This window comes from Peromyscus eremicus, chromosome 23, assembly GCF_949786415.1.
Source record: "Peromyscus eremicus chromosome 23, PerEre_H2_v1, whole genome shotgun sequence".
NCBI lineage: Eukaryota > Metazoa > Chordata > Mammalia > Rodentia > Cricetidae > Peromyscus > Peromyscus eremicus.
This window is the reverse complement of record NC_081438.1, coordinates 8,089,720-8,109,912: the sequence shown is the minus strand read 5'-3', so window position 1 is coordinate 8,109,912 and position 20,193 is coordinate 8,089,720. Positions and strand designations below refer to the sequence as shown.

Sequence of the window (20,193 nt, the reverse complement as noted above, 5' to 3'; positions counted from 1 at the left end):
CCAGAGCATCCCGTTTGCTGACAGGGGACAGCCTGGGGTCCAGGCTGAGTGAGATAGCCCTTCGGTGAACAGGAGGGAAGTGTATAGGGGTGGGACCTGCCTGGCTCCATCGGGCTGACCTCTGGCTCTTGTTCCCTCCCACTGGTCAGGCCAGGTGGCCAGCAAATGGCAGGATGTGGAGAGGGGCGACCTAGAGCCCCCAGCCTCAGCTAGCATACCCGTGGCTTCCTTCCATCCCCTCTTTCCTCCTACCAAGATGCCCAGCCTCTACTCAGCCTTCTGCAAGGGAAGAACAGGCAACTTCCTGGGGACAGGTGTGTGTGTGTGTGTGTGTGTGTGTGTGTGTGTGTGTGTGTGTGTGTGTAGTGCTAGTGTGAGGGTGGCACATGCCTGGTGGCTGCTCCCAGATGATGTCACAGGCAAGCAGACCCTGCCAGGTCCCACCACTATTCTGTCTGCAGAGCACACCTCTGCCTGGCACAGATCTACCAACTTCTGCAGGCTTTTTATAACCCCAGCTGGGAGTGTGCACGGGGGGGGGGGCAGGGGGCTGCGGGGGAGGCGCTCCTGGGGAAGCACGAGGTGTTTGAAGGAGGCAGCCGTGGTGAGTGGGCACATCCTCCTTCCCCACTTTGTGGACGGGGCCAGAGTGTCACCCTTGGACAGACAAGAGCCGTGGAACACCGACGGGTACCTGGAGCTGCTTGCTGAGTTCTCACAGATCTGCAGGCTGGGGCAGCTTGAGGCTTCCTGGAGTAACCCTAGGGATGTTTCTCTGCTGTCCCTACATCTGCGTCCTGGAGTCAGGCCAGGGACAGGTGTCACAGCCCTGGGCTGCAGCGTCAAGAAGAGCGGAGACACATGGGGAGCAAAGAGCACTGGGTACTGGGGTAGAAACATGAGGCGCCGTCTGAGGAGGCGCCCTGAGCCCAGTTGGAAGGGTCTGCTATCTTCTCGTACAGAATAATCTGGGTAGGGGATCCCCAATGTAGCCCAGGTTGGCTTCAAACTTACTATGTAGCCAAAGATATTTTCAACTACTGAACCTCTGGCATCCATCTCCTGCATCCTGGGGTTACAGGTGTGTGCCACACCCAATTGTTTAATTTTTCTTTTAGTTATATATATATATATGTGTGTGTGTGTGTGTGTGTGTGTGTGTGTGTGTGTGTGTGTGTGTGCATACCACAGTGTGTGAAGAGATCAGAGTACAGCTTCCTGGAGTTGGGTCTCTCCTTCCACCTTCTTGTGGGCTGGAACTCAGGTCCCCAGGCTGGTGTGCCATGGGTTCTCACCCAGTGAGGTAGGCAGCCATTTTTAAATCAACGGTTGAGGCAGCTGAGTACCCAGAATGCACTGTCAGGTCTTTGTACTTGGAAAGCTTCGAGAGGATTCTCCCGAGTTTGTACATGGACCATTGCCGTTTACAATGGGCCCTTCCGTCTCGCCATAACCAAAGTGCTCATGAACCAAGTATGTCTGTCGGTGAACTCAAAGCGCTCGAGGGGATTTAGTTTAGAGGCTTCACGGTGCTCGTACAATCCAGCTGGCTTAGAGCAAGCCACTTGTGGGCACAGATTCAACAGGACCACAGCTGTGTTTGTATTTCAGTGTGCAGAATTTTACACACAGGATCTCACTACATAGTACAGGCTGGCCTTGAACTTGTGGAAATCCTCCTGCCTCAGCTTCCCTTCCCCCAGGACTTAGAGATCACAGGCATGTCCCCCATGCCTGATGTAGGGTATCTTTATTTAATTTCTTGTGCTAGTGGCTGAACCTGGCCCTGGCTTGGGCTGAGCATGACTTTACCATCAGGCTGTGCCCAGACTGGAATATTACATTTTAACTTTTTAGTATTTTTTTTTTAATTTAATATCTCTATGTGGTCAGGCTAGCCTGAACTTCCAATCTTTTTTTTTTTCTTTTTGTTTTTTGAGACAGGATTTCTGTGTAGCCCTGGCTGTCCTGGAACTCACTCTGTAGACCAGGCTGGCTTCAAACTCACAGAGATCCGCCAGCCTCTGCCTCCCGAATACCGGGATTAAAGGTGTGCGCCACCACCGCCCGGCTGAACTTGCAATAATCTTCCTGCTGGGGTGACAAGCATGAACCACAGTCTCCACCTGCTCCAGGCAGCCACCCAGTGGGCCATGCGCTGGTGTCTACCCCGAGACCCCCAGCCTTCCCCTGGGGTGAGCGTCCTCCGGGTCTGTGTTGGCCATGCTGCTGGCGACAATTAGGAAGCCCCACGGCCTGGTCCCAGGATGAGAAGAGAACCACCATCTGTTTCTCCATGTCACTCACTCCCAGTGAATAGAGGAAGTGCTCACAGCCCCAAGACAGGATCGCTGAGTTCCCAGCTGGCTCCTAAGCTTCCTTAGACTCCAGTGGGTCCCTGACTCAAACCCCGGAGGCACCACTGGCCTCAGGGACATGCACTGCGCCTGGGCCTTGGAGATGTGACAGTGTTTCTCTTTAAAATGGCAGCGATGTCATCCCCAGGCAAACGTGCGCAGCCTGAAGGCCTCAGAGGAGAAGAGAGGCACTGTCCATGAGAAGGTGGGCAGACGCCTGTCTCCGTGCCTTCCACCCAAGCTACGTGGCCACGGGGGAAACAGTGAGGCTGCCAGCCAGGCTTGCCTTCTCCAGAGTCTGGGAGGGGATGTGGAAACTTACCTCGCCCCCACACCCTCATCCCCACAGAGGAACTCGGTCCCCTGGAGGGAACAGCAGAGCCCTGACCATGCGACCAGCTGGCCGGGTGCCTGGCTCATCTTATGCACTGGCTCGTTCCTGGCTGTGTTCCCAGCTCAATGGCCTCCTCCTGGCAGGTCACCGGGCTCTGGGGCTTAATGAGCTCTATGGGGATGGGGGTGGGGGGGTGATACTGTTGGCCTGAGTTTGCCAGGAGGCCATGCTGGGGTGACTCATGCCTGGATGGTGCTGGTGAGCAGTCTCTCACTGTGAGAGTGAACCGCAAGGTGGTTGCCCAAGTGCCCTCACCCTGGGACCGTGGGATTGCCGTCCCCACCACACAGACCCACCATGCTCATCTGAGAACCAGGGAACCAGGCCTTCTGCTTGGCAGCATCATGCCCACCCCAGCTCCAAGCAGGGGCGATGCATGGCCAATGGCTCTTACCTGGAGCATCTTAGAGAGCGGCAAGATCTTGTGGAGGAAAACCCCGAAACGAAGCCGCCAGTCTGAGAAACCAAGGAGTCAACAGGCCAGCCTCTGAGCATCTTGGGTTGGCAGTTTCTGATCCCTGGAAAGGTAAAAACGGTATTGCACACACCCAGCAGTGCCTTGGCCTGTCTATCCTTCCTTATGTTTCACTAACAACCAAATTGTTCCTGCTATGGTTGTGACACCGGCCACGGAGAACCGCAGGCACCTTGGGGGCGGGGTGGTGGTGCTGGTGGCGGCTTGATTTTCAGCTGTTCCCAGGAAGGTGAGGTGTTCACATAGATGAGACCAGGAGAGAGCTGTGAGCAGCAGCTGGTTCGGGGGGCCAAGCAGAGCTGGGCTGAGCCCTGAGCCCTGAGCCCTGTTCACCCAGGACAAGTTACTCAGCCTCTCTGAGCCTCCATTTCCTTTTGTAAGAATTCCGAGGATATCCATTTGTGTTGAGCGCTGCGACAACACGGGATACGTATTGTTTTCTGCCAGTGTTCTGTCACGGGACAATAAAGTGACTTTGCAGAACGTGCTAGAAGCGTTCACCTGTGTTCCGTGCGTCAACATCTCTGCGTCACGCAAGGCTCTCATGAGAATGAAGACTGTTAGTTCTTTGCTGGCGAAATTGCTGAGAACTGTCTTGGCCCCTCACAGACAGAGATCACAGCGGGGATGCGGAGGCTCCAGCACATGGCAGGCTGAGAGAAGATGTCAGGAATCCCAGGCCAGCCTGGGCTAAACAGTGAGATCAAATGAAGACACGAAACCACTTGACCAAAAAAAAAAAAAAAAAAAAAAGAGGGAGGGAGGAAGGAAGGGAGAGAGAGAGAGAGAGAGAGAGAGAGAGAGAGAGAGAGAGAGAGAGAGAGAGAGAGAAAGAAAGAAAGAAAGAAAGAAAGAAAGAAAGAAAGAAAGAAAGAAAGAAAGAAAGAAAGGCCGGGTGGTGGTGGCGCACGCCTTTAATCCCAGCACTCGGGAGGCAGAGGCAGGTGGATCTCTGTGAGTTCGAGGCCAGCCTGGGCTACAGAGTGAGTTCCAGGAAAGGCGCAAAGCTACACAGGGAAACCCTGTCTCGAAAAACCAAAAAAAAAAAAAAAAAAAAAAAAAAGAAAGAAAGAAAGAAAGAGAGAGAGAGAGAGAGAGAGAGAGAGAGAGAGAGAGAGAAAAGGAACTAATTAAGACAAAACAAAACCCCAGAGGAAACCCCACACCAGCATCTGGGCCTTTGTGAGTGACCACCCTACCTTGTGCCTTGCCTCATTCTCCTGTGACTCAGTGGTGGCCAAGGGAAGACAGGGTTGCAGCCCCTAGCCCGGGCCTGAAAAATGTTAGAATCCAGTCCTTGAGAACAATACAAACTGTTTCCTATGCATTTCATACCTGGAACAAAAGAACATTCTGGAACCCTAACCTGACCATCAGCATTGGGCTGCATTTTCCGGACAACATCTAGGTCCTCACTCTGGCTTGGGGACCACCGTGTGCTGTGGAAGGGAAAAAGTTAAGCCTCTCCGTGGGACCACAGCCCTGCTAGAGCCTTGTCCACGAGCAGTGTAAGGTCACTACTTCAGTATTTCATTTCTGTAGTATGATGGATGCTGCCAGTGGGTGGGTCCTGACTCTGCAGGCACCGGCCAGGTGCCAGGCAGAAGTGCCAGCCGGTTTCATCAGGGGACGGTGCATGGAAAAGGAACAGCGAACATGGGCATGGGCGTGAGGAGTCGGGCAAGGGGGTGACTGGGGGACTCAGGTCTAGATTATACTGTTTACAGTGCATGGTTTGTGGAGTTTGGAGACAGAGCCTGAGGCCTTCTGCATGCTGAATGTGTGGTCTGTGGCTGGGCTCCACCACAGCCACATTTTCATCTTTTGAGAAATATTTTGAAGCATATTTATCTGTTATTTATATATTTGTGTACATATGTGCGCAAACGTGTGTGGTGTGTGTGTGTGTGTGTGTGTGTGTGTGTGTGTCTGAGGACAACCTGTTGAGGTTAGTTCTCTCCACCCAGCATGTGTGTTTAGTAGCTGGACCTCAGGTCACTATGCTTGGGGACAAATGCCTTTAGGGCTGAGCAATCTGTGGCCCTTAAGCTTTCCATATTGACTCAGCAAGACAGACATGAGCTGTGCCCCTCCGCACTTGTAGACAGAGGTCACACTCTCAGTGGGACAGCATCACCCTCAGCAGGCAAAATGTTCTCGAGGTCAGCAAGAACCACTTCTGACATAGAGATAACAGCTGTGCCAGGATGTGGACGTTTCCCAGGGCCTCATGGCACGCTGGTCCCAAATGTCCATCCACAGCCAAGCGGAAGAATGGTGTCTCGTGTCAGAGATGCACACCTTCCCAGCTGCCATCATGACTGGACGCTGAGAAAGAGACCAGACACAGAAGGCCTCACGGCCAGCATTCCACAGACACAAGTGTCCACAGGAGACAGATCCACAGGAACAGAGAAGAGCGGTCAGGCTGAGGAGGAAGAAAGGGGTGCCATCTTGGAAGTGGCTGGATGGAGGGGTGGCACTGTGTCATGGATTAGTCTGTGGTGTCTTATGTTTGTGTTTTGTGCCTTGCTGTATTCAGGACGGCTAAGGCAGAGGACCGGCTAGGTGTTCATGGACAGAGGGAGAGATAAAGGAAGTGTGGCATACAGTGGTCCAGCCGCAAAGAGAGACAAGGAAATCTCCACGCCACAATGGTTTGGAAAATACATTTCCAGTGATTAGATGTACCTTGGTTGGTATCAGCTGAGAAGAGAACCGTGACATCACGGAGAGGAGGCAGCACAAGGCCACCGAAGAGGCTGGAACATTCTGGAAGAGAACTCCAGATACCATTTATAGGTTATTGGGTAACCAATTAGAGACCTCAGAGTGTCATCTCAGGAAGAGTGACAGAGTGTTACAAGCTGAAGGATCGAGTACTAGCATGGCCTCCAAGCTGGCAGCAGGTTCACACGACACTCCCTTCTGAGGTAACCAGGCGGGCAGGCTTGAGAAAGGGCTTCTAGGTGGACTTGGTGACAAGTCCAAGATTAACGTTGGGTTACGTAAGGCCTTCATTGCTCCTAAACACTGGTGGTTTCTGTGCGCTTCGGCTGCAGTGGTCTGGGCCCTGTTTCACTCAGGGGGTCCTTAGGAGCTGGAGCCCTGGTCACTCACTACTTTGCAGGTTGCTGCTCCCCATAGCTGGCGGAGAACTGTGTGGGGACACTGAGAACAGGAAGGACTCTGGGGATGGACACATGAGGACCATAGTGCCCACTGGCCTTACATCCCTCCAGGGAGGTGTCTCCCAGGCTCCTCTGGAGTTATGGTGGCCCTGACTCAAGTCTTTTTTTTTTTTTTTAAACAAATGTAGGAGCTGGCAAGGTGGCTCAGTGGTTAAGAGAACTGACTGCTCTTTTAGAAGGCCCAGGTTCAATTCCCAGCACCCACACGGCAGCTCACAACTGTCTGTAACTCCAGTTCCAGGGGATCTGACACCCTCATGCCGACATACATGCAGGCCAAACACTAATGTACATAAAAAAACTTTTTTTAAACAAGTGTGTACGTACCAGTACACACCTGTGCACCTGTGTGTGGAGGCCAGAGGACCATCTCAGGCTGTCTACATCCTTTGAAACAGGGCTTCTTATTGGCCTGGAACTCACCAGTTCAGCTAGGCTGGCTGGCCACATACCCCCAGGATATGCAGCCTCTGCCTCCGCAGAACTGACCTTACAAATACTACCACAACCCGTTCACAGCGTGGGAACCAGGAGGAAGCTCCTCAGCCCTCAGGCTTGCAGGGCAAATGGTCCTACCAGCGGAGCTATCTGCCCAGCCCGGATGAAGGTCCCAGCTAGTGATGGGTGCCCAGCAGAGGCCACCCCAGGAGACCCCTCCGTGACCCCCACAGCATCTACACTGGGCATTGACCGTGTAAGGGGCACCCCACTGCTTGTCATGTCCCACAAGGCTGGGGTACTGTTGACACTTTTCCAGACGGCCATCTTTAATGCTAGCTGCCCGCTGTGGGATGAGCAGGGGTCACCTCTGGCAGCTACCAGATAGTGAGTGATCTCTGCATGCAGGATGAGTGGCTGTAGTGGGCTGACCTGATCATTCACAGGAACTTAGACATGTCCCTCCACCCTTATTCTCTTCAGACTGGATGGGGAGAAGCCCCAGGGGACCTTTGGTAGTCATTTCTTTAAGCCTGAGTCTCCGGATGCCAGCCCCTCCCCCTCCCCAGCAACCCCAGAGCACAAAAGTTCTACGGTGCTTGAGCCGCAGTGTTTGGGGGTCTGTTTATTACAGAAGCAGTGTTAACCTGATACAATCATCACTACTCGGCTGCCGCACATCGATGCTGGAATTGCACAGAATTTTTATCCATAGCAGGGAACGTTCTTGAACTCCCAGGCTTGGGGATGCTCAGAACAGGTTGGGGGAGCAGTGCAGTGAGGTAGTTGTGTCCATAGCATGGCTGTGAAGGGCTGGGTTCAAGGGTGGGTTTCCCATCCACCCACCCACACCAACAGCCTGGCCTAGGTTCACACAGCAGGACGCTATGCTCACAAGTGCCTAACCCAGCAGCAGCCTGCCTCCAAGCAGCTTCGAAGGACAGGGATCATCACTCCTTTCAAATCAAGACAAGCGAGAGATGCCACCCAGCGCAGCAGAGATGTTTGGTGATCCAGCTTTGCCAGCCATGTGGCCAGGAGACCATTTAGGTTAGTGTCTGCCGTGGTAAGCCAGCACACCATGACAGCTGAGTCCTCAAGAGCCCAGTGGCCCATTCTCAACGCTGCCTCCGTATACATTCCTTCCTTCCAAAGTCAGATAAACGAAGACAGTACGGGACACGTCTGGATGACCATAGTCACAGATGCTTTCAAATGAAGTCTCTGGTCATCCAAATCCCTCCACTTCCAGTTGGGTTTGACTTTAGAGGAAAGGGACCTGCTGCTGGCCTGGCTCTATTTACTACGGAAGACGGAAACACTTCCGAACAAGAGCGTAAGCAGCTGGTGTGACACACATAACCGAGTCCAAGAAGGCACTCCAAGCTCGAAAACAAGGCCAGGGCAAACTGGGGCGACAGGGATGGACTAGCTAGCCTTGGATATCTCAAGTCTCTCTGAGCCCACTTCAGACTATGCCTGCAGACATTGGACCTGGGGTGGCATGCACGTGTGTGTGTGGGGGTGTGCTGGGCAAGTTCTAGGTCCCGAGGAAGACATGTCCCCGTCTGGCCTCTCGGTCTAGGGCTGCGGTCTAGGGCTGCAGGTGTACAAGGGTCCCTCCCCTACTCTGAATAGCCCCAGCCAGTGTTCCCAACAGGACACCACTGCGGAGTGCTGCTACCATGCCAACAGTGACAACAGACACCACTGTCCTGGTTTTTCCCTCCTGAATTTGCAGTTCTCAGTTCACAGACAAAAGGAGCCCTCCTCTGACAACCAGACACTCGGAGCCTTTCCAGGGCCCAGAAAGTCCGCCTCGGTACGACACTTGTCAAACGTTAAAAGAATCACTAGGGTCGGCTAGCTTCTTCCCCTGTTTTGTTCTGGAGAGAGACTCTGCTTTCTCTTCTCTCGCTACTGAATGAAAGTGGGCAGGTCACTGGTGTGGTTTCTCTCGGTAAGTTCGTTTATTAATTGTACAAAAGAAACCAAAAAAAAAATAAAACGAAACAAAAAACCCCTTGGCATTCATTTGAAGAGAAGTTGCTATAACCAAATATTTAGTATTTTAACATTGTGAAAGTTCTACTTTTTATAACAGGGCTTTTGAAAATGGAGAAAACTTTTGGAAAATTTTTTAAAAAGAAACTTATGATTTATTAGAGTACAGGATCCAAAACACATTTTTAGAAAAATATAAAGTGCCCAAATACCAACTTACACGGGTGATACAGGCTCCCTCAGCCAAACGAAGCCTTCGTGGAGAGACACGTTTAAAAACAGTCTAGGTACATATTTACAGTCAGGTCAGGGGGGAAACCATCTCTCAGCTTTGATGTCTCTCTACGGAAAAAGGAGATCAAAGCAGAAGCCCAACAATGGGAACTCCCAGCATGCTCCGCGGCTGCTTAGTAACGGGATGCAAGAGTGTGAGTCTGTGTGGGTTGGTTTTCACCTTGAAATGAGTAGCTGTAAGATCCTCCAGCCTCAGGCAGATGCTAAGTGGTCGGTCCAACTGCCAAATACGAGTTCAAACCCGCCTCTGAGTTCTGACTGGTGAGACATGGACGCTGGACGAGAGCCGTATCAGCTGTAAGAGCCTCAGGCTTCCTGTCCCTCCAGAGACTACCCAGTGGTCTCCCTCCTGTCATCCTGGGGCTGGTGAAGGGCAATCAAGGAGGGGGCAGTCATCTAGTGTTGTGAGAATACACATGCAGAAGGCAGGCAGGAGAGGCAGGCAGCTCCCTAAAGCCCACTCACTAGAGCAACGGCATTTTAATGCAGGGCAGAGGTGCCGTCAGCCCAAAGGGTAATTACCTACAAGGCAGCTTGTCTGAGAACCCGGGGCCCCTGCTAGGATCTGCTAAAGAGCATCAGCTGAAGGCAGGGTGACCCGAGGCTAGACCTCATCCTGGACAGTGTCCTGGAGCCTTCAGACTGGCAGCTTGAAGCCCAGAGCATGCACGCCTCTTCCCATAAGCCCTACACTCGCAGGATGGAGGGTCTGGATGTGACTCTAAGGGGTGACAGGGGTGTGAGACCTGTTTATCCCGGTTACGCTTCTCTAGTTCATTTTCCTGATCAGAACACAGACCGGGTCCCCTGGTCTATGGGGACCAGGAGCTAAAAGTTTTAAGAGCAATTTTCATCCTGTCTGTAGGCCTCACTAGGGAAATGGACCTATGACTGACTTAAGACCCACTCCCGACACTGGGGCGGATTCCTAAATTAAATAAGTAGTCATATTAACGGAGCAGCTGTTGACTGTGGAGAACGGCACTGGGAAAGGCCATTGCTGTGCATTTGCTCAGAGAGCCAACGGAGTAAGACGGAAGCTCACAATGGGTGGAAATGTGCACAGACCCCAGTGGGAGACAAGGGAGATGCTGCCGTTCCTTCTCCCAATTAAATTAAAAGGGGGAAAAGGGAACACTTAAAATCTGTGTTTCATGTATTAACAAAAAATAAAAATAAAAATAAAATAAAAAAGGCTCCGAGTCCCATCTCCATGCCTTCATCTGAATACAAACGAACTCAAGGCAGAGGGGCAGGCAGTCCTGACTCGGGGGTGCACAAGTTCTAGAGAGAGCAGGAAACGTGGAGCCCGTCTGTCCAGCTGGAGAAACGCTGACACAATGTGAATGGAGACAGGAATGGGAAGAGGAAGAAAGAACAGAGTGTGGACGGTGAGACCTCATGAAGACAGAATGTCACACACTGTCACCACGGGACAAGCAGACAAGCCATGCCACTGGACACGGTGCCTTTCAACTGATTCACTAGTGTAGCGGAGAGCGACGCTGTCTCTGTGGCCGGAGGAGCACACGCCATCTAAAGTGGGGAGGCAGCCAAGGCTGCTGTGAAGTGGCTGTCCTGTGCTGACCCCAGGGGACGGCACTCGTCCTTCAGGAATCCTGGTCCCCTAGAAGGCAGCGGCGGCAGCAGCAGCAGCGGCAGCAGCAGCAGCAAAGGTGCAACATCCCGAGTCTACTCGGCTGGGTCCTCCTTTGCACTGTAAATGTTCTGCACCGTCTCATACACAAACTCCAGGTCCTCAGGGTACCGGATCTCCAGCTCTGCATTTGGGATGTAGTGCGTGCCTGTGAACTCTGAGAAGTAGCGCCCCACGTCCGGGTGTGAGATTTCCTGAGGCTCCACGTTGTATTCCAGGTTTTCTGTTGGCAAAGAGGCACCGGACACTGCGGTTAGCGTTCCACTTCCTGCAGCGGCTCTCTGCAGAAACCCTCCACAGGAGCCGCTCCTTCCACAGGAGCTTTTGGAACAGAGCAAAAGTTACCACAGAGAAATTTTGGTATTAGAGGGACCCAAGAGAAAAAGGCGGAGGTGGCCCCAGTTGGGAGGGGGGAACACAGGTTCCCTTCCCTGTGGCCCTGCTCAGAAGACCTCTTCCTAGTCTGAGTGGGACACCTGGCTCCAGGATCCCAGTGGTGCCTCCGGGGTACTCACTACACAGGACAGACAGACATCAGCCAGCGGCAGGGTCAGAACCCACCCTACACTTGGTTGGAAGTCTCCAACCTGCTCTACCTGTCCACAGAGAGAAGCCCCTGGCACACAGCCACCCTTCTCCACCAGAGCCCCTTCACTCGGGGCTCACACTGCCCGGGTGAGCTGTGGCTACGGCTGCACTCACATCCTGCCCGGCCCCCAGCAGAGCCTGGCTGCCTTCTCCCGACCTTGGCTTTGCTGCAGGAGAGAGGGACAGAACCCAGACACCTACAGTGGAGGAACAGATCCTCCAGGTGTCTCACACAGAAGACAGTGGCGCAGAAAGTCCTACTGCTGGGAAGGTCCCTGAGAGAGGAAGTGGCCGTGTTCCCAGGCCAGGGCACAGACACGGCTCTGCTCCAGAATTCCTTTAAGCAGGTCCTGGCAAGGCTTGCCACAGCAGCACACAGGGTGGCCCCCGACCCCAGAGGCCCCCCTAGAGCAGGCTGTCCCTGTGCTGGTCTGTGAGAGGTAGACAGTATGGCCAACCACCCCTGTGTTTCCCTTTAAGGGTCTGGGGAAACTGTGGATATACTGCTTTGGGGCCGCATCTTCAGAATGGGTTAGGGACGTGTCCCCATGAGAAGTAAAACTGGTAGGAAGTCACCAGCACACTGAGACACTTAGTGTGGACACAGGGGTCTGACCAGGAGGGAGGGCACTGGGTCAGGGAAAGTGTGCCCCTGAGAAGATACCGGAGACCTGGCAATTCTAGACTGCAGATCAGTTTTGAATCTGGAGCTTACTTTGGCCAGCCCTGTGATAGCCTCACAGCATGGCCCTGTTCTGGCCCCACTCCACAGGGAGACCCTTGCACAGGGAGGGACCTGCCTGTGGGCTCTGGGCAGGTCAGACCCAGAAAGTGTAGAGCTGAGGGGAACGTGTATGCTCATGGAGGAGCTGGGCTGCCTACACACCAGCAAGGCTGGCCTGCCCGCAATCAGCTGATACAGCCAATTTCAGTCTCTTCACATTTTACACTGTTTAAGGGCTGTAACTGGGACAGATTGACACATATAAAAGTAAAATAAAACACCCCAGTGGCTGTTTCACAATAGCACTGCCTGTGCTGCCCAGCACTAGAACCTGCCTGTGTGGCTCTAGCCATGTTCTCCTGGGGCCCAGACCATACCAGGCCAGCTGCTGAGGCCTCAGGCCCCACAGAAAACACCAGCGAGAACAGAGTCTTGGACCTTCAAGAAAGGAAGACTCATGCTCTCAAGGAGCATGTCGTACTGCAGGCAGGAAGGAAGAAGTAAAGCCAATTCAATTCTAGTGGGCATCTGACCCCTGCTTTGAGGCGAGTTTGTCTAGTGTAGTGGGGTTCCACTGGAAGCTACAAACCCCCAGAAGGATGTGTGGCCAAGTCTGAAGGCATTTCTGGTGGTCAGAGTTGGGAGCTGCTTTGGCTTGCAATGGGGGAGGAGTTCAGGGGTACTGCTGTGCACCCCCAGAGTACAGGCCCCACTATAGACAATCTTGTCCCCTGCCCATCTGCTTGGGGGAGATGCCCTGCTCCACAGGAACTCCTGTCCCTGAGCAGCCCTGCCACAGCTGCCCTCTCTCTAGGTGCTGAACAGTGGCCCGTGCAGGGAGCTCTTGGCATCTGCGTGCCTGGAGGAGGGGTACACAGCTCTGTGGAGACAACATAGCCAGCTTCTGAATATGGCTTCCAACGAGAGGTTGCTCTGGGAGGCCCAGGCAAGAACAGTACAAACTGGGAGCTAACAGCACAGGCCCCAGGCTACCTGGAACCCGCCTCCAGCTGGACTGGTGCCCTAGCTTGCTGGCCCTCAGGCCTGCTGTGGAGCAAAACAAGAGAACATAAGACATTCTGTTCTGGGGTTCTGGGGACTGAACTCGGGGTCTTGTGCATGCCAGGCAAGCGCACTACACTCAAGCTGCACCCCCAGCCACATCGTAGGTTTACTTTGAGACTAAGCTGCCCGGGCTGGCTTCAAACTAAAGCTCCTCCTGTCTCCCAAGAGCAGGGACCATAGCTGTGCACCCCAGACGCAGAGACTGAACAACCTGTGCAGGAGCAAAGAGAGGGAAGAAGCTGGTCCTGTGCATCTGGAGGGAACATGTCACCTGACATGCCTTAAAATAATGTACTTGAAGAATCCCAAACACTTGCAGTTCTCAGAGAAATATGTTTGCTTATTTAATCTCAAATCTGTAGCATCCTTCAACTCCACAGACATACACTCGGAAACACCACCTTGAGTCCTCTAGGGGCACCTGGCCCAGGGCCTCCCTCTTCAGGGGGACACCAGTGGAGTGTGTCCCTTTACCCTTGATATGTCCTGCATACCCTGGAGTTTGGTACTCATTTCTGTTGCTATCTATATCAAATGCACACTAAGCATTTATCTGCATCGGATTTACCTGCTACTCAGCAGTCTAGAGACATACACTGTTCCACTGTCTCAACAGGGACCACAAACCTCCTGGTACTCAGTGTGGATGTGTCTCTAGTCAAGGGGCCATGGGATGGACCACCAGGCAGAAGAGTGTACGCCTGAGGGTTTTACATCTTAAATGACAATGCCAGGCCACTAAACGGCTCAGTGGGTAAAGGCACTTCTCACCAACCCGAAGACCTCAATTTGGTGCCTAGGACCCCCGTGGTGGAGAGAACTGACTCCCACAAGCTGGCCTCTCATCTCTCCATGCACACCACAGCCCAAGTCCATCTTACAAAATAGAATCTAAACAATAGAAGGCCAAATGCCCCCCTGAAATGACCAAACATCACTTTACACCCCCACCCCCACCACGGGGACCTCACCCCAGTACACATGTATCAGCAGGAACGGACTGGGGTGGAGAGAGCAGTGTGCGTGTGACACAAGTTACGAACGGAGAAGCGCCGCCCAACCAGGGCTCCTGGGTCCAAAACCGCACCAAGAGCCATCTGGTGTCAGACAAATATCCGGCCTTCTGATAGGGGTGAGGGGAGCTTTCCCGGCACACACCTCCCCCGGCACACAGCCATGAAGTAAGGGACAGGAGCCATGAAGATCTGCAGTGCTCCCCCTAGTGGGCACAGAGAGCCACACACAAGACTCAGGAACTCTGACACTGCAAAGTGCCACCCCAGGGCTGTTGCAGCCACTCTTCAGTGCCCTGTGGAGGGCTGAGGACTGGAGTGGCGTCACTAACGGCCTCTACTGAGGGAACTAGAATCACTACAATTAGATCAAAAGAAGTAAGACAAATAATACAAATAAAAACCCAGAAACGTTTGAAGGGAAACTGAAGAAAGCAATTTAAAAATGTAGCTTGTTGGCCACTCAGACAGCCCAGCAGGGAAGAGCGCCTGCTCCAGAGGACCCAAGTCTGGTTCCAGCACTCACTTGGGGTGGCTCACGACCACCCATTACTCCAGTCCCAGAGGATCCAACGCCTCTGTCTTCTGCAGGCACTACACTCACACTGCACACATCCACACATCCATACACACACATATACACATCATTAAAAGCACAATAAAGTCTTTTTAAAAAGTAGCTCCTCAGACCTTTGAGATGGTGGTTCAGTGAGTCAGAGCATGTGCTGTGCAAACCCGAGGACCCAAGATGATCCCTGGAACCCGCATCAAGGTGGGAGAGAACTAACTCCATAACGTCTCTGACCTCCTTGGTCACGTACCTTGGAACACATATACCCCTGCTTATGGCACACACATGCAATAACAATAAATTTTCTAAAACAATTAAAAATCTAGCTCGTCCAGGCCTCCCTCCTGCAGCTAACTATGGGCTGTGAGCATCGAACTGTCCCTGTGATCATAACACACTGGAATAAGAATCCAGACTCTTGAGCATTAGATGTTCCTCCAGAGGTCCTGAGTTCAATTCCCAGCAACCACATGGTGGCTTACAACCATTTGTAATGAGATCTAGTGTCCTCTTCTGGCCTGCAGACATACATGCAGGAGGAATACTGTATACATGATAAATAAATAAATCTACAAAGGAATCCAGACTCTGGTAGGGAGCCGGAGGGGGTAAGGTGGAGGTTGGAGGGTAAAGGGACGAGGGGGGGCATCCAGGAAAAGCATCTCCAAGTCACTGGACAGGAGCAGGGGCAGCAGACACTCCCAAGCTGCAATGCTCCTGTGTCAGCCGTGGACAAGTGCTGTGCAAGCTGCAGTGTCATGGTCTCTGGGGAGCAACACGGACAGGACACAGCACGACCCTGGCCTTCCTGCTAACTGCAGAAGCTGAGTTACCTCTGCATGAACTCAGCATCACCGGGGGTGGGACGACATGGAAGCACAGCACCCTACGAGCAGCCTGGTGGGGCAGTGATACCCAAGTAGTCAGGCCTCAGACATCACTGTCCGTCCACAGGTAGAGCAGGTAAAGAGACAAGGAGCTGAGCTCAACCTCAGACAACCCCAAAGCAACCAAGGCCTGGAAGCTTCCAACAATTCAAAGCCCTGGCGCAGGAGAGCAGGGTGGATGGGCAGTGAGAAGTCCTTCTCAAGCGAGGCTTTACAAAGGGGGCAAACCACAGCACAACCATCTGCTGGAGCTGGTGGACTGGAAAGGCCAGCCTGTGGTGACACCTGGGCGATGAGAATGCCGAGGAAACACAAGCTATCAGCCACGGGGTTTGGTGTGCTGCCACAGCCCTGGTGCACACCCAGGCAGGATCCTGCAATGCCCCTTCCAACACTGGCAAGAAAGCCTGCATCTCTATTCACTGATGAAACAGACAGAGACATGGAACCCACTGTCAGTAAACGGGGCACCATGTGCAGTGCGTGTGCAGGAGCAGGCAGGGGGAGCAGCCGTTCAGGGAAAAGAACGAGACACCCCAAAATCACAGAGCAGAGAGCCCAGGCTGGAGACCCGACACACATAAACAGTTCACAAGGTCACTAGACACATGAGCTGGCCCAGGAAGGTGAGGGAATGCATACGTGTGGCTGTGAAGGCGTTCCTAGTGACCTTGCACCTCACAGCCATCACAAAGCAGCCCTCGGGAGATGCCATGGTCCTGTGGCCAACAGAAGGGCCTTTGGAAACCAGCAAAAGCTAACGTGATCACAGCCACTCCCACGGTCGGTCACTGGGTCACTGGGCCACAGACATCGTCGTCTTCTTTTGGTTGGTCACCACTGTGACTGCAAACTACTATCCATGTGTTTGCACACGTGCAGTGAGGTACGCTGAGGCTTCAGCAGAACTATTCAGAAACTGAAGCTGAGTGCTCCGTTTACAAACTGCACCGAGCAAACCAACTAAATGAACTGTTTCTAGCCACCCCAGTACCCGATTTAAAGATGTTCACACTCACTCTGTAGAGAGTGGACAACTGCTGCACCTGGTACCACCAGAGCCAGGAGTCATGGCTCAGGACAGAAAGCCTTCCTCATTTGTCATGTAGCAAAGCCCCAGGCCATTTTTAAATCACAGTGACTTTCAGAAATGGAGTTTCGATTATCACTGGGCTCAGCTTCAAACGCTGAACACTGCCCTGTGGGAGCCTCCAGAACACCCAGGGAGCATTCAGCCCCTTTACCTCACCCAGGAACCAAGGAGGTAAGGTGCCTGCAGCCATACTGCACGAGTCCTCCTGGCCTCGGATGGGTCACAATCACTCACATGCCACTATTCCCGCCTTCTGAAACCCCGACACTCCAGCCCTCAGTACTTTATCACTGTGTGGGTAGAGCAGGCCTGATGGTTCAAGTCATAGCCCATCACCAAGCTCTTGGCTTTACGTCCTCGTGGGCAAGATAAAGTGGAGGTGGCCTGCACAAGGTCCAAGCTCTGCATGTATGAAATGCCCAGCCTGGGTCCCAAACAGACTCAGCACCCATGAGGGCACACTATTTATCACACCAGTATCCACATTCCCTCTTATTAATAAAACCAGTGTGCTGGTCAGGTGTATGAAAGTTAAAAGGGACACAGAAAGGCTCACATTGTACTCTTTGCTCTGACTCTTCAGCTCAGGACTTCCCTGGGCTGGCCTGTCAAGTTGGCCATGACCACAAATGCCTACCAAAGGTCACCAAACACACAGGGATTGTGCAGGGAACTGCAGTTTCCACCTGTGGCCACATGAGGGCGATTCAGGCCAGCGCCGCTGGAAGTTAGGCCTGGGAGATAGGAATCAGGAGTCTGGCTGATGAAGACAGTGAGCAGGGCTAGAACAAGGATCCCATGTTGGTGTGCCTGTGTGTGACTAGCTGTGGAGAGCTGCCACCCCTGGACACACTGGTGAGCTCTGCCCACAGCATGGTCAGTCAGGGGCGGGTGCAGGTCCAGCAAAGACCTTACCTTGGGCTGCGTATCGGCAGGAGCCATCCTCCACCAGCACGTTGTAGAAGGGCTGATGGTGGCCATGAGGCAGACTGTGCACGTTCATGTTGCGGATCCATTCATGCCCCATCATGCAGGTGGGGTCCCAGCCATAGATCACACAGTTGTAGCCGTACCTGGGGAGCACAGGAAGACCACAGATGAGCTCCTGGGGAGCCTCGAAGCTGTGGGGGAGTCAGGAGGGCCTGGCCAGGGGAGTCAGGAGGGCCTGGCCGGGGTTCTTCCACGCCCTTTGTTCATTGCCTGCTTTTACCCTGTGTGGGGTCACTTGTCAGGACACCCTGTCCCTTTTTACAAACCTTCCTTTCACCATCAACAAAGCACTTTATCTGGAAAATAACCTTGTTTGTTTGTTTCTAGACAGGTTCTCACTATGTAGCCCTGGCTGTCCTGGAATTACGTAGCCCAGGCTGGCCTCAACTCACAGAGATCAGCCTGCTCCGCCTCCCATGTGCTGGGATTAAAGGCTTGTGCTCCTACCATGCCTGGCTTAAGAAAAACTTTGGAGCAGAGCAAGAGACTACCTTTGGTAAGATGAGGTTAAATCAGAGTAAGTAGGGGAGCCCTCCTCCTCTTTAGAGAGGCCAACTGAATGGCTAGGGGGAAAGTGCAACATCAGCTTCATTAGTCCAGAACTGAGGAGCAGGAGCAGGAGGAGCAGGAGGAAGAGGAGCAGGAGCAGGAGGAAGAGGAGGAAGAGGAGGAAGAGGAAGAAGAGGAGGAAGAGGAGGAAGAGGAGGAGGAGGAGGAGGAGGAGGAGGAGGAGGAGGAGGAGGAGGAGGAGGTGGAGGTGGTGGTGGTGGGTGGTGGTGGTGGTGGTGGTGGAGGTGGTGGTGGTGGAGGTGGTGGTGGTGGTGGTGGTGGAGGTGGTGGTGGTGGAGGTGGTGGTGGTGGTGGAGGTGGTGGTGGTGGTGGTGGTGGTGGTGGTGGTGGTGGTGGAGGTGGTGGTGGTGGTGGTGGTGGTGGTGGTGGTGGTGGTGGTGGTGGAGGTGGTGGTGGTGGTGGTGGTGGTGGTGGTGGTGGTGGAGGTGGTGGTGGTGGTGGTGGTGGTGGTGGAGGTGGTGGTGGTGGTGGTGGAGGTGGTGGTGGTGGTGGTGGTGGTGGTGGTGGTGGTGGTGGTGGTGGAGGTGGTGGTGGAGGTGGAGGTGGAGGTGGAGGTGGTGGTGGTGGTGGTGGGGCGGTGGTGGTGGGTGGTGTGGTGGCGGCGGCGGCGGCGGTGGTGGTGGTGGTGGTGGTGGTGGTGGTGGTGGTGGTGGTGGTCACTGCTGAAGCTGCCTCGTGTGCTCTTCTCTCCACTCTTACATGTTTGGAAAGTTCCCAAAGAGAGTTAAGAAGAAAGAATTCACTAACTGAGTGGAAATCACAGCCTCTCACAGGGGAGGCGTTTGCTGGTTATCCTCACAGAGACAATGGAGGGTGAGGAGCAGCCACATGTCAGCAAGGAACACCGTGTGGCCAGACGGAACTGCCTCTGTCAGTGAGGGAGTCCTGAAGATGGAAAGGAGGCAGAGGCAGGCTGATCCTCCCGTATCTTAGCTAGAACATATTAGTACTAGAGTCAGAATCTTCGGGACAGGGACAGCTACTGGAGCAATCTCGGAAATTTGCCATTTACCTATGATCTGGACATTTCTGGACATTTCGCATGTCTTTCTTGTTTGATGTTGTTCTTGTTGGTTGTAGTTCCATTTTTATGTGATTACCCTTTGTTTTTCCTGGACAATACTTGATAATCGTTCTTATTGTATATAGTTTGCATTAAGTTTAGAATCTTCTTATTTAGACAAAAAGGGGAAATGTAGTGGTATTTGCTCCGCCCATGACCTTGGGATATAGGGCCCAAAGGAGGCGGTGCTTCCTGCCTTTGTACCTGACCTCTTAAAAGGAAAGTGAGAAGAGTCACCAGCGCCTTCTCCCTGCTGCCTGCTTCTGGTCTGAGCCAACTGCCAGGTGGATTTGCTCCCAGTCATAACAGAGAATGAGTTCAGCCGTCTACTCCGTTCTGCATTCATGAGTGTATTTCCTCAATTTATACCTTAATAGATCCCTACTACCCACTAAATAGACTCACGTGGACTGATCTTTACAAAGTGCCACCTGCTGCTGGGTTTTCCAGCACGCCAAGGCATGCTGTGGGGTAGTAACTCACAGCTCCTAGGGTGCTTGTGGGATAAGAACCTGCACCAGCACTCTGGAGTTCATCCTGCCTGGTGAACAGACATGTGCAGAACTATAGCTCAGGAAAGCCCTGCTAACCCAGATCAGAGATAGCAGGGGGCAGAGAAGGGCCAGCAGCAGGAGGAGGAGGAGCTGGGGCCGCAGCTCAGTGAGCTTCTAGCTTGCTCAGTCCCCTAGGCTCAACCCCCAGTGTCCCAGACAAACTCTAGGAGCAGTCAGAGTCCATGAAAGACATTACAGCTCCCAGTTAGAAGCAGGGTGCAGACGCGCCCCCCCACCCCCCCCACTGTGCTGCCTGTGGTAGGCG

General features: G+C 53.3%; 1 protein-coding gene and 2 long non-coding RNA genes across 3 annotated transcripts in view; 1 reads left to right on the top strand and 2 right to left on the bottom strand.

The window, feature by feature from the left end:
• Positions 1-585: 585 nt before the first annotated feature.
• LOC131898483 (uncharacterized) lies at positions 586-3,910 on the bottom strand. Its single transcript, XR_009375944.1, has 3 exons — positions 3,728-3,910; positions 3,146-3,269; positions 586-885 (listed from the first exon to the last, which is right to left on the bottom strand). It is a non-coding gene; the product is annotated as an uncharacterized LOC131898483 (long non-coding RNA).
• Positions 3,911-4,592: 682 nt separating this feature from the next.
• Positions 4,593-8,888, top strand: LOC131898638 (uncharacterized). The gene is made up of 3 exons (XR_009375973.1): positions 4,593-4,734; positions 5,769-6,159; positions 7,490-8,888. It is a non-coding gene; the product is annotated as an uncharacterized LOC131898638 (long non-coding RNA).
• A 103-nt stretch (positions 8,889-8,991) lies between these two features.
• The window catches only part of Fbxo21 (F-box protein 21), a 40,159-nt gene continuing 28,957 nt past the window's right edge, over positions 8,992-20,193 (bottom strand). The window contains exons 12-13 of the mRNA XM_059249750.1: positions 17,667-17,824; positions 8,992-11,033 (exon numbers count right to left, since the gene is read on the bottom strand). Coding sequence (XP_059105733.1) covers positions 10,846-11,033; positions 17,667-17,824 — 346 coding nt within the window. The 3' untranslated portion in view covers positions 8,992-10,845. The remainder of the gene's footprint in view (positions 11,034-17,666; positions 17,825-20,193) is intronic.